The sequence below is a fragment of the Camponotus vicinus genome, unplaced genomic scaffold (genome assembly GCF_025532165.1).
Source record: "Camponotus vicinus isolate PSW18456_S1 unplaced genomic scaffold, iyCamVici1.0 SCAF_12, whole genome shotgun sequence".
NCBI classification, from domain to species: Eukaryota; Metazoa; Arthropoda; class Insecta; order Hymenoptera; family Formicidae; genus Camponotus; species Camponotus vicinus.
In genome coordinates, this window is record NW_028141948.1 from 12,593,796 (window position 1) to 12,607,915 (window position 14,120).

At 33.4% G+C, this 14,120-nt stretch overlaps 3 protein-coding genes across 6 annotated transcripts; 1 reads left to right on the forward strand and 2 right to left on the reverse strand.

Annotated features, from left to right (window-relative positions):
• Positions 1–46: 46 nt before the first annotated feature.
• On the reverse strand, positions 47–1,308 carry LOC145963589 (ejaculatory bulb-specific protein 3-like). Its single transcript, XM_083085703.1, has 2 exons — positions 1,068–1,308; positions 47–463 (listed from the first exon to the last, which is right to left on the reverse strand). Exons 1-2 carry the CDS (start codon positions 1,258–1,260, stop codon positions 291–293), a joined length of 366 nt encoding a protein of 121 aa, XP_082941829.1. The 5' UTR covers positions 1,261–1,308; the 3' UTR covers positions 47–290.
• A 1,801-nt stretch (positions 1,309–3,109) lies between these two features.
• Bur (GMP synthase burgundy) lies at positions 3,110–9,931 on the forward strand. 3 transcript variants are annotated; one of them, XR_014436207.1, is made up of 10 exons: positions 3,110–3,260; positions 4,686–4,948; positions 5,059–5,271; positions 5,398–5,695; positions 5,820–6,297; positions 6,462–6,703; positions 6,789–6,959; positions 7,068–7,499; positions 7,794–8,146; positions 8,512–9,931. XR_014436207.1 is itself a non-coding variant. In XM_083085689.1 (9 exons), the coding sequence occupies exons 2-9, from the start codon at positions 4,734–4,736 to the stop codon at positions 7,893–7,895; spliced, it is 2,151 nt and encodes a 716-aa protein (XP_082941815.1). In that variant the 5' UTR covers positions 3,110–3,260; positions 4,686–4,733; the 3' UTR covers positions 7,896–9,931. The 3 variants fall into 3 exon arrangements, 2 of the variants coding, with proteins under 2 accessions (XP_082941815.1, XP_082941817.1); XM_083085689.1 differs by having other exon boundaries at positions 7,794–9,931; XM_083085691.1 differs by lacking the exon at positions 3,110–3,260 and adding an exon at positions 3,288–3,810 and having other exon boundaries at positions 7,794–9,931.
• On the reverse strand, positions 8,205–14,041 carry Rev1 (Rev1 DNA directed polymerase). Of its 2 annotated transcripts, XM_083085684.1 has the most exons (7): positions 13,709–14,038; positions 13,400–13,501; positions 11,809–13,240; positions 11,127–11,568; positions 9,802–11,005; positions 8,595–8,737; positions 8,205–8,398 (listed from the first exon to the last, which is right to left on the reverse strand). In XM_083085684.1, the coding sequence occupies exons 2-7, from the start codon at positions 13,487–13,489 to the stop codon at positions 8,224–8,226; spliced, it is 3,486 nt and encodes a 1,161-aa protein (XP_082941810.1). In that variant the 5' UTR covers positions 13,490–13,501; positions 13,709–14,038; the 3' UTR covers positions 8,205–8,223. The 2 variants fall into 2 exon arrangements, with proteins under 2 accessions (XP_082941810.1, XP_082941811.1); XM_083085685.1 differs by lacking the exons at positions 8,205–8,398; positions 8,595–8,737 and adding an exon at positions 9,035–9,722 and having other exon boundaries at positions 13,709–14,041.
• Positions 14,042–14,120: the final 79 nt, after the last annotated feature.

Below are 14,120 nucleotides of genomic sequence, written 5' to 3' on the forward strand. Positions count from 1 at the left end.
TTTGCGACACGATGTAAATGTACTCGATGATAATGTACAGGTGACATTCGGTCCAATTTTCACCAAGTGGCTTTTATTGTCGGTTAAAATTGTGCGTATACACTGCTAAACTGCATTTTGCTTTCGTCTACGTGTGCTCGTATCATATATTACAGCTATGTAAACCTCGAAAACTACACATGATGCAAGATAGCTCTTCTCTTTAATTATTTGTTCGCTTATAGGTAATTAGATGTACAAGATCGAAATATGCGCTAATATGTCAGGGTCCGTTCAGTCAGTAGGTTTCATCAACGGGTAAAGGGGATGTTCAACTTCTTCGCATCGTCCAGGAGTTTTTGCACCATCGCCTGCCACTCCTCGGGACGATTCTCGGTGTACCACACGACTATCTTCTCCACGTTCTTCTTTTGCGTTTCCGTACATTTTCGACATTTCGTCGCGAATGCCTCGGCAGCATGCTCTGCAAAAACATGACAACATGAATATTTTAACGGACTTATCTGGCATCGTGACAATTTCTATGATTCTATATAGCACATTCATATTCATTCCAAACTTTACATACGATATTTATAATTGACAGTAACATTTTCTTAATAATTCGAATTTTTTTGCACGAATTAAAAATATTCTTAATTCATTTTTATTTTCTACACGAGCGAAAAGTTAATCGGAGCTCTTTAATAACAAGATCGCGCGAAAAATGATTCTTTATATTGTTACATTATTATATCAGAAATATAAAAAAATATAACTTAAAAAAATGTGCGTAAATGAAACAAGTTGAAACACATGCACATTATCACAAACAAGGAATAGTGTTTCTAACATATCATTATCGATTATATCTTTTACATCTTATATAATATTTTTTCTGTTTCCATATCTATAAATTAAATAAGAAAGACTAATATTTTGCGAGATTATAGATAATTATATGATAATATTATTTGTAGAATTAATTATACATTGTTATAATGTTACTTTTAATGTATGTTTTAAAAAAAGAATCTATAATTTCCGTTCTCTTAAAAATTTATATGAGTTAATAAGGTATCACATACCCTTGAAATATTTCTGATCCTCTGTCACGCATGGGCCAGTATCCATGAAGCAGTTATAATACTGATTTCGTAGCTCATCGTTGGGCAAGATATCATCGGGATTAATGTGATCGAACATGTCCGAGTACATTTCCTCGGCGATGACGGCCGCCAGCACGCCGAGGGCCAGCAAGCAGAGACTCGATTTATCCATATTTTTGGCTTTATTAGAAATTCGTACCGCGCGAAACTGAATATCGATTCGGTTCGGCGTGTCTTTTATAATTCGCGCTCGCCCTTGGCGAACTGCTCCTTACGTAAATATACTATGTAAATAGTCGTTAGGAACACGTCGTACTAATTGTAATTACATATATTTCAGGTGGACGGAAGGAAGATCCTGGAAGGATTAATTGATGACTCGAGACGAGGCGAACACTCGGTTGTTTCGCTCATGTAAGGTAGTGATTAAGGTGGCTTGCGAACTCGATGTTGGTTTACAAGGCGTCTTCATTCTCCTGGATCACCAACGAGCCGGGATTCAAACTGCTGTTCTTGCATTACGCGAATACTGTAATACATTGCACTATTGTTGACTAACATGCAATGTCACACTCGTAACCATACCATTTGCTCTCATGTTCGATATGTGGAATCGGTACCTGAGAATTAACGCTGAGTGTGTTTTTTATCTAAAAATAGTAGTTCAGGTTGTAGGCAATTTCCTCTAATAAATGACTTAATATCTGACCAGAAAATTTGCCGATTATTCCGAGGATCGTTTTAAAAATTCGAGATATGATCTACGAGATTGCAGCTTAAGATAGATAATATGAGATGTTTATTTCAAACAATTATACAAGTAATTATCGAAAATAATCTCGTTAAGATTGTTTCACCGTGTAATTTTATAATTCTGCTTGTGTGTTTCTAACTAAAAATTTTTAATAATTTCAAAATTGCAGAGAATTTTATAAAATACGAATTATCTATTTTGTGATATTTTTGACGGAAATTTATTTTCAAAATTTTGTTGTAACAAAGATACATATATATATACGTATATATTTTATTAGTGATATATTATTACACTTCTTAAGGATCATAATATATTTATCAAATATTTAAAATATATTTCAATCCGATTATAATATATTTGAAATTAATTAATTAAAGTATATTTTTATAGCTAAATGTTATAAATTAGCTTTGATTATACATGTTAATATTGCGTAGATTAGATTGTAATACATAATTATATTTTAGGCATGTATTATTGCTACAATGAGAGTGACATACAAGCTCATTGGTATAACGGGTTATCTTTCAAAAGGGGCAATTTTCGTACGCGATTATTGTGCATGCTTTAATCGTACGTTTTCTTTAATTGGAGGTATTAAAATTATATATTAGTATAAGATAAGAAAATAAATGACGCGCGTACAATGTAACGTACAGCGAAGATTAATTAAGCATACAATAATTCCTTGAACTCAATAAACGTTGAGTGAACGAAAATTAAAACTACTATCTCAAGATAAGATATTACAATCATTAAATCGCGATAAATTATTAAAAACAAAAACGTCGTAAAAACTAAAACAAAAGTGCCATATCATGAAGATAAATTATTAATATCAATTATTAATATCAATTTATTAGAAATTAGTTTATATATTTGAAATTATATAGTCATGCTTTCGTATTTTGTATCTTTAATTTTAATTTAATAATTTTTTAAATTTATTTATTTATATATTTAATTTAATTAATATGTTTTTTTAATTTAAATCATATGTTCCTTCTCTTTTTTCGAAGCAATTTTTCAAATGCGGGGATCGAAACATCTACAGGATATTATAATTAAATACAGGACGATATTATAATTAAATTAAACGCACGTTCGGGCTGTCAATCGCGGTAGTTCATTAATCGGTCTTTCTGATCTACTCGCTCGCAATTCGGAGATCCGCGGAAATCTCGTATTTAACCCTAGACGCGCTTATCTCGGCGCGCGTCCGCGAAACCCTAGTAATTTTAATATCACGAGATTGGCGCGCCTTCGCGACCGCTACTTGAAAGCAGTCAACGATCGCGCTGCATTGTGGCGATCGAATGGCCGCCTCGTCTGGTGTCTGTCGATTCTGTTCTTCTGTAATTAGTTTTACTTTATTCGGTGATCCACGCGAGCGGTACCTCACGACGAACGATCCGGTAAGGCAACGCCGATCGCACACGCCCCTCCGATCGTACGATATAACGGGTAGAACGATAGATCCGCTCTAGAGCGACGAGTCCCGAGTGCGTGCATTCTCGCGGCCGGTGTGTGTGCGAGATTTGTTTTTCGTTAAATAAGTATAACCGGTGGTACGCGTGAAACGCGAGCGCGGATCTCCCCGTACGTCATCGGCCGTATATATAGGGTGTACCGGGCGTATCGTCGTCTTGGGGAACGACAATCGTAACGTACAGTAGTTTTGTCCCCGAGAGACGTCCACCGCTGCATGCGTGAAGTCGGAAACATTCTTATTCCTTTCCCTTCTCCTCCGCCCTCCCCCCCTTCCTCCTTCCCCTCCCCTCCCCGCTCCGCTCCTGTCTACTCCGCTTGTCATTAGGTTATTGCACGATTAACGGGAAGATAAGTAGAGAAATACCTTTTCGAGGCTGGTGCTCGAAAAAAATGTATTCGATTCACCGTCCGATATGTGAAAATTCCTGATGCATATATAAGCATGTGAATGTATCCATGAAAATTATGATCACAGTAAGGTGGATGGGTATATGTAATTTTAAGTCACTCGAAAATTCGTCCTCTCATTGTGTAAAATATCTCGATTTTATATTGCGCACAAATTGATTTCATTCATTATATATGAGACATATATATATATATGTATAATAAGAAAATAGTATAGTATGCAATAGTATAGTATGCAAATGCTAGACAAAATTAAATTTTACAAAATCAAGAGTAAAAAATTTTATAAAATAATTTTTATATAATAATCAAAAAGCATTTATTGCTCCTGCATTATTAACATTGCATTATTAGAGTTGTAATGTGTCAATATTAAATTGCAAATATTTATGCTATCTACATATTTCATAAATTTTTTACTATAATTAGTAAAATATATAAAAAAAATTTATATGTATATAGGTGTGTGCTTGTATGGTTTAAAATACAGTATATAAAGATATTTTCTGCCTATTTCTAAAAAATACCAAATTAATATTTAATTTTGTTGCTCAAGTATTCAGCTTTAAATGCACTTGGACTTTGTCACTATTAGTGTTACTGATAAATATATTTAGTAAAAATAGTGTTGCACAAGTTAAATTATATAACAGTGAAGACTGCTAGTATGATAAATTTTAAGTCAAATGTTTTGCCATTTGATACTATATATATAGTTATATTGTAGTATGCACAGAAATTATATATAAGATAAGATAATATTATGTTTGTGAATGAGAAAGAAGGATGTATTGATTTTTTTTTAAAGTTTCTGTCTTTATAATATATTATTTAATTATATATTTATATTTATATATTTTATAATACTTAATACTATTTTTACATGTATCTTTCTCATGTCAATGCATTTTGTACATCTTTTTTCTTACCAACTGTTATAGATTTAGTGATATAGCAGTGATAATAACATTGACAAACGTAACATTGAAATGGAAAAAAGTGGCGATGGATTGCTGTTTCGTGCTGAGAGAAATAATGGTGCCGATGAAGCAGCCATGGACATTGTTGACGAAAGAGTAGCTATTTTAGATGCAGGTGCACAATATGGAAAAGTGATAGATCGAAAAATTCGTGAATTAAATATCCATAGTGAAATTCTGCCACTTGATACACCAGCATTTACTCTTCAAGAAAAAGGATACAAGTAAGATGTGCATGTGTTTGATATAAACTTTGTTATTACAATTGCTTTGCTTGTTTTTGTAAAGTAGACATGAATTTACATATTGATTGTATATGCATTGTTCTTTTTAGAGCTATTATAATTTCTGGGGGTCCTAGTTCAGTATATGCAGAAGATGCACCCAGATATGATGCCGATATCTTCCGAATAGGAATTCCTGTACTAGGTATTTGTTATGGGATGCAAATGATGAACAAAGAATTTGGCGGTACTGTAACCAGAAGGGAAAGTCGAGAAGATGGTCAATTTCCCATTGAAGTTGATACCAAGTGCCTATTATTTAAGTATGTAAATTATTATCATACATTTAAAAAAATATTTAATTAAGCAAAACTTTCTAATTCTACAAAAGTACATTTTTAATGATATCTCGAAAATTCATAAGATACGATAAAAATATTATTTATTAGGGGCTTGGATAAGGAACAAATGGTACTGCTAACGCACGGAGATAGCATAGACAGGGTAGCCGATTGTTTTCGTACTACTGCCAGATCGTCAAGCTTTATAGCGGCTATAGCGAGTGATAAGATGAATTTGTATGGCGTACAATTTCATCCAGAAGTGGATCTGACGCCTAACGGAAAATCGATGTTACACAACTTTTTATTCGGTATCGCTGGCCTTACGGGCAATTATACGCTCCGCGATCGGGAGGCTCAATGTATACAATATATCAGAAATACTGTAGGCGATAAAAAGGTTTTGGTAAGCAATTAATGAACACACATAAAATCGTTAGGCTCTTAAAATAGTATTACTACAAAAGTGTTAACGCTTTAAATATGTAATGAAAGATATTTCATTAAAATATTTATCTGGAAACTTACAGTTATTGGTGAGCGGTGGCGTGGACTCGACGGTATGCGCGGCTCTGTTACAAAAAGCTTTAAATAAGGAGCAAGTTATAGCCCTACATATTAATAATGGCTTCATGCGTAAGGGAGAAACGCAATTCGTTGAACAATGTCTAGCCCAATTGTGCGTGACGTTAAGAGTGGTGAATGCTGGCCGTTATTTCATGCAAGGCACCACGACTGTCCCGTTAGACAATGTTGCGCCCATGATGAACGCTAATATTACGAATAATAAAGGAGTATGCGGTGCGACGAGTAGCCCGAGAACCAGGTTAACCAAGATGTTATGTGAAAGTACCAACCCAGAAGAGAAACGAAAGATAATAGGAGACGTTTTTGTAAGAGTCGCGAACGAGGCGATGACGGAAATGGGATTGAAACCGGAGGATGTTTTCCTCGGGCAAGGCACTCTTAGGCCCGATCTTATAGAAAGTGCAAGCATCTTAGTCAGTGGTAAATATCATTTTTATAGTTTTTAATCAACATTAAAATTGTTTAATCATCATAGTTTTTAATCATAGCTTTTATAGATTAAAAACTATAAAAATGTTTAATCATCATTTTTATAGTTTTTAATCAACTTTTATAGAATAATAATGTGAATTTTATTCGTTTAGGTAAAGCGGATGCCATAAAGACGCACCATAACGACAGCGAGCTTGTACGAGTACTAAGAGCGCAAGGACATGTAGTCGAACCATTGAAAGATTTTCACAAGGATGAAGTGAGACAATTGGGATGCGATCTCGGATTGCCGGCAGCGCTCGTCGCACGTCATCCGTTTCCCGGCCCTGGACTTGCAGTACGAATTCTATGCGCGGATGAGCCTTACATAGAAAAGGATTTCTCCGAAACACAGGTATATTACGAAAGTGTGAAGTAAAATACATTAATTCTTAAGTTACTTTTCAATTGACATATTCAATTGATATTTTCGTTTGCAGGTCATAGTCAAAATAATGGCAGAGTACGAGCAGATGCTTCAGAAGAAACACGCGTTGCTCAATCGAGTGGAAGGCGCGACGACCGAAGCCGAACGTCAACAACTCCGCAGAGTCTCGAGTCATCGTCATATCGCAGCGACTCTCCTACCCATCCGCAGCGTAGGAGTTCAGGTACTCGAAGAAAAACCTTATTGCAAAAAAAAAAGAAAGAAAGATCATTAATAAGATATTCTATTTTTCGTTTTACTTAGATACTAAACATTTTTTATCTACTTACAGGGTGACCGAAGAAGTTACAGCTACGTGGTAGGCTTGTCGTGCGAAGAGACTGTATCTGAGGGAGTGGAGTGGGAAGATATGTTGTTCCTCGCGAAGCTAATCCCGCGTGTGTGTCACAACGTGAATCGTGTGTGCTATATCTTTGGACCACAGCTTCATCACCCAATACAAGACATCACGCCCACGTATCTCACCTCCAATGTGATAGCGACCCTGCGACAGGCGGACCACTTGGCTAATCAAGTGTTAACTTCGAATGGCTGTATGGGGGCCATCAGCCAAATGCCTATTGTTCTAATCCCAATACATTTCGATCGCGATGCGGCATGCCGAACGTTATCTTGTCAACGTTCTGTTGTGCTCAGGCCGTTCTGTACTAATGATTTTATGACCGGCACGCCCGCCATTCCCGGCAAAGATTTGCCGATACACGTAAGCTTCATATACAATCTTTCCATATTTATGATATGCACGTCACAATGTATTACTCTTCATCGTATATTTTTATTTATATCTATATCCATATATTTGATGTTATATTGGCATTCACATATTCGTAAGAAAAGAAAGATGATAAATTCTTAGAAGGATTGTGAAATTTTACGTGAAATTTATATAGAAGAAATATTAAATATAATATTTTAGAATTTTATGTAGTTATATAAACTGTTTAAACTTATAAGAATAATCACATACACATCTGTAATTGACTTCATCATGTTTTAGGTGGTGAAAAAAATAGTGACTGAAATATCCACGGTGCCCGGTATTTCACGTGTTTTATATGATCTAACGTCTAAACCGCCGGGAACAACTGAATGGGAGTAGTGAACGCTCATCTGGTCCCTTTCTATTTTTTCACCATCCCTGCGCGCGTAACGACAAAGTGAAAAAAGTATATATATAAAAAAATATATATATAATATTATGAAAGATACACGAATTCGAAGTTAATGACTTCTTACTAATTTATACAAGACCTTCGAGCAAACTTTTTCAAAGGTATGCATTAAACGAGTCGTGTATTATTGGCTTCTCTAGGCAAAGAATGTCATTTGCGTTCGATTAAAAACTTATAGGTAAGTATTATATATGTTTGCTTGTAAATAGGTTTCTTATATTTACTACACTTTGATTATATAGAAGATTTAATTTATTAAATTTCCAAGATTTCAAATTCACAATCACCGTTATTACATCTCGAATCATTGCATCTGATCGACGGTACCATTAAATTGTTATTGTATTCTATTTGCATATAACGTTGAACATGCTTCACGGTTCTCCTATATGTCTTATGCCAAGTACAGTCGTCATTTTTTGTTATACATCTGCAATATGAACATAAGAAGGCACATAATAATATTTAATGTATCATATGCCGAATATTTTTATTTATCAACCATAAACGAGTAAAGGGATGTCTATTGTTTAAAATTTGCAGCCTTATTATTTATTATCCATCTGCATTATACAAAATGGAAAACGTTTACATAATACGAACATCTGAACATAGAAATAAATTACCTGTGCATGGTTTTCAACAAGATATGTAAGTCCTCGATGCGTTTCTTCTGTGGAAGCATGCTAAGAAACGTTGCAAGTGACAGGAAATCCACTTCATTCACGACTTTAGACTTAGTGATCCATGTTTGTATCTGCATTTTTACCTATGAAAGTATTCTGTTCAATTCAATGTTGAGGCCAACAAAATACCACCTTTATATATTTTAATACAGTTTTCTCTTAACAATCCATATGTACATACTAATTAACGAAATTATTATAAAGAATTAAAAGCAGATACGATTCTTCATTGAAAATTCTAAACAATATTTATCAAAAAGAGGAGAGGGGGAGAGAGAAAGAGAGAGAGGTCCGTCCTTTATTATATCAAGGACGGACAGACTCTTGAGTACGAATATTGCTGGTAGTTTAATAGAAATTTTTCGAATTCTAGACATCCATTACAAAAACTTTTTTTCCCTCTTTATTTATTTAATATAGCGTAAGAAAAATCGAACATTTCTTACTTATTTATTTCAATGATATACGTATGTAAAAATGCGTTAACCATTTATACACACACGTTTGTTTATAAACTAGGTCTAAGTTTTTAAAGTGTGGTCATTTCTACTTGTATGATAAGAGAATCTAAAACTGGAATTATATATCCCGAAATAAAATGGCACTGCGCAATGTACTGTGATAAGCTAATAATTCTCATGAAATATATTACCGATATACACTGACGTTTATTTACCATTAGACATGAATTTTTTCGATGGTTTTGCTCGTTATTATAACAATTATTTAATGTTCGGCATAATAATCGTAATTCACAATATTTACATATTAAATATATTGCACACATCTATTGATTTTACATACAGATTGAGGGATTTAAACATTTAGTGTATACATAAATCAAGTATTCGCAAGTAAAGAAAACATGTTTCAAAAAAAAAATTCGCTGTTTTTGTAAAATATAAAATTTAGTAAATTATAGGAAAGAGAGAGAGACAGGATTCTGATACATGTTATTATAACAATATCAGGAACATAATTTGTATAATTTATACTTGCTAAGGAGTAATTTTGTACATTACCGTTAATTGGAATCAATTGAAATTGCAACAATTATGTGCGCCAGATCTCACAGAAAAAAAAGATAGAATACATAAATACACAGTTCCTACTTATTAATTTGTTTTAACGAATAATTATGTGGTACCTGTTGTAATGGAAGAGCGAAGAGATGATTCACGAGAGTAATCAACATTTCCTGATGTTTATCTATGTTCTCATTGTTATGTAAAATACTTAAATTCTGTAAAATAAAGGTATCGGCTTTATCCATCGCAGCATTATTGTATGAAATTTCAATACGACTACTGTGACACGATGTAGAATCTGCTTTATTGACATCGTCCTTTTCGCATAATTGGTCCTTCGTATGTAATATTTTATCTTCTTGCAATATGCATGCAGCTTCATTTGTACAAATATTATTTACAATATGTTTCGCATTCTTATTCTTGCTATTATTGGTCTTTGAAGACAAACTTGCTCCTTGCAATTGTTTACTACTGTTTTCATTTGATTCTTTCAAATTTACTCTATTCGCTTCTCTCTTCATATTACAATAGATCTGTACATCGCGTTGCACATCAGGATGCAGATCGTTTTTCATTAAAGCTGATAGAACGTCCGGATCAACTTGCGAATAATCCTGTATATTTGAATTTTTTTCGTCATCCGAAACTTTATTTACCGGATCAGCGGCGACCTGAGATTGTTGTCTCTTATTTCTTTTGTATTCGTCAAATATCTCATTTCTTATATCCTCGGGTAATTCGATTAACACGGACATATCGATGTCTTGTATTCGCGGTATCTCGTATTTCAACGATTTTCCGCTACTCGGTTTTGTATGTTTGAAAAAATTTTCTTGAGATGTCTGTTTTTGCGTAGCTCTCTTACTTGATATTCCAGATAAATTTTTCGCTTTAGTAATATTTTCATGTGCCTTACAATTATGCAAGTTTTTATCTTTTGCCTCAGTCGTCGTCGATTCGGTTTGAACGTTACACGGAATTGCTGAAGATTCATCTTTATGTACATTGGAAGATTTTGTCAATGGCAAATTATTAATCTTTGCTTCGAAAATATTTTTTGTTCCTGACGATTCTGCAGTTAAAGGCACCTTAGAATTGTCCAATTTAGAATTCTCGCTAAAATTCGAGTCGCATCGATTCTTATCGTCTTTACTCGACATTTGATCACATGTTTGCAATTTTGCAGTTTTACTAAAAAAATTAATCAAGTTGCCTTTATTCTGCTTAGTCTTACATATTTCTAATCTGGATATTTGTATTCCAATTCCTCTCATATCTTCAGGTGTTAAATGCAATTGATTCCAAATGCTTAAAACTTCCCTGCATAGCAAAAAAACAACATCTACATTAATTCTTTTATATTCTTTTTTATAAAGTATAAATATGCAAGACAAGTAAAACATATTAACATGTTGCAAGAAAATCAACATTAAAAACTTACTTTCTAATAATATTGACGTCGTCGACAGCTGCTATAAGATTTTTCGATTTTGTTACATAATTGCAAGGACCATGACCCATGAACTTCGCGGTTTCTATCGGTGCTTCTTCGGCTCTGACCATAAGTTTTAACGTGATGCATCTGCCCTTTGCACGAACTGCTGTTAATCGATCGCATACCTCCGTGGATAATTTGCTCAAAAAATCCACGGCATCGTCATTGTTCCGGAATCTTATACCGTAATTGACTTCAGCTGATACTGATTTTCTAATATGTTCCAGATTCAGTTTCGTGTCGTCCAATCCGCGGCACATTTTATGCAACTGTTCTCCCATCTTTTTGCCGAATTCTTTCTGTAAAACACTCAATGAAACCTTCTGTAAATCCTCGCATGTATGTACATTCATTTTACGTAGTTTATGTGTTGTTGTTCCGCCAACTCCTAAAATATCAAGATGAGACAAATTAATTCTACTAATATAATAAAATATAATCGAACGAAAATGAAAGCATATAGATTACACAATATTTATACTCGTTATAAAATATACATATTTCTACAAATTTTTTCAAAATATTTGTACAAAAATTTAATATTTAATATTTTTTTGATACGAGAGTTTGTTTTTTCACAGATATATGTTTCAATATTATAGACGACATTGAAATCATTCAAATGTACCTGGTAAATCTCTTGTATCTAAAGTCCGCATGTGTGTCTCCACATTCTGATTACTCAAATAGAATTGATTATCGGGTTTAGCTCTTCGTGTTGCCAATCTCGCCTGCAACCTATTATTGCCGAATCCTGTGGATACCGGACAATTTGTTTTTTGCTTTATTTCTTTCCTAATTATAGTAGCAAATTCCAATGGTGATAATCCAGACGCTTCAAGAATTTTTGTGCAATCCGCATACATTTCGTCACAACTTACTGCCTCGATATCTAATGTATAAGATGCTACTGTATCATACAATATGTAAGAAACTTCCTTGTAACCCTCAAAATCATATTGAATCGTTTTAAGATTTGGACATAGTTTCAGCGCTTCTCCCAGAAACATGCCGTTTTTTACACCAGCCTTTCTTGCCGCATAAGAGCACGAAGCAACTTCTGATAATGATCCAAATTCTTCCTTGCCGTCGTAATTCGCCGAAAATGTATTGCCTTTTGCGTGTGTTACCGCTACCGGTTGATCTCGCAATTCCGGTCTATTCCTAATTCCAACAGACACAAAGAAGCAATCCATATCAATATGCATTATAATAACTTCTCGCTTGCGTTTTACTTTATCTGTAAAATATATTTCATCTTCAGGATCTGATTCGCAATCAGTTGAAGTTAAAACATCTCTTGCTTCTTTTAATTTTATTAAACGATCAAGTCCGGGAAATACTCCGTCACTTTTATCCCTCAACTCGTTGACATAATCTTTAAAAGTAGTTCCCATGGTAGCGATGTAATGTAATCTCGAGTTACTATAAAATGTTGACAAAAATTCAACATCTCTTGTAGATTGTGCGTTTGTTTTTACATTCGAAGATTGATGGGTGCTGATTGTATCATGTTTTAATGCGTCATTAATTGCATTGTGTTTTGATATATTTTGGTTATTTATATTAGTCTCATTGTTAATTACAATTGCTGAAGCTTTAGACTGTTCAATATCTTGTTCCTTGTGCATAGTTGAGTTAGCATTGTCTTCAATTTTCTTATTGTTTAATTTATATGCCAACAGAGATTGTACATTAGTATTATTGGAGTAAAGTAAATAATTTTGAAAATTCAAGACTTTCCCAGCAGCAATACTGTCAATGATCCATTGTGGTTTGCATATAGGAATTGGATTTTGACTCTTTCTGTACATTATTATTTTAGAATATGGTAGATTGGATGCTATAATATGAGTTGTGACTTTAGGACGCATATAATGATGATAGAGGCCTCCATGCATCATCATCAAACGTCTCAGCTCATCAGATGTTGGATCTGTATAGCCATTTACAAATATTGCAATTCCTTCAAATAGTTTTGATGGTTCTTTAAATTCTTTATTAGCTGTGTCACGAAACTGTTCCTCAAGTTTAGCTTTCTTCGCAGCCATATAACCACCCTGAAATATATTTATTGTTAAAATACATAGAGTTAAAATACATTGTTAAAATACAATTAGATAATGGAGATAATTTTTATTTAAATAATATGATAAAATTCAATTTACATAAATGGATAAATGTAATATTAATATTTGTTAACACTCTTTTATACTCACCCAATCTTCAAAGCCATTTTCGCCCCATGCATGATCCCTTTTCTTTCTTGACATAATTACACAAATTTGGTCATGTATAATAATTGTCATATAATATATGCACTAGAAAAAGAGAGAAGAGGATTAATAGTCTTTAACTACAACTTCCTCAGAGATCTTAAAATTTGCAATAAAATTTCTCCTAATTTCTCTTTCATGTAAAATTAACTACAACGTTTATAACCTCAACCATAGAAGTTGCATCGCGTCTTTAAATTGATATAATAATATAAATTTATTTCAATCATTATGTATCAATTCATAACTTACGTAATAACAATCGATGATTTATATAACTCCATAAATTTATATACAACTGTTGCAGCATCATAAATATACGTTTACGTTTACCGTTAAAAATATTTCAAAGATCACTCTAATTTTCATCATCCATTTCGTGCTAATATGATAAAAAATTAAAAAGTCACACACGGCACATATGTCAATGTAAACATTAAATATTTAGCATCTATCGCTTTCGCGCCATTTTATACGACTCTGACAATGAGTTATCAGCTGTCAATTTTACGACACCTGTTACGCGACCACATACATACAACTGCTCGTTCGTGACACACATATACGCACTTTGCACGCACACACATATAATTTCTTTAAAATTTATGCATAAATAATACTATTTATTTTCTTATCCACACGTTATTTATAATGTTTTAATGAT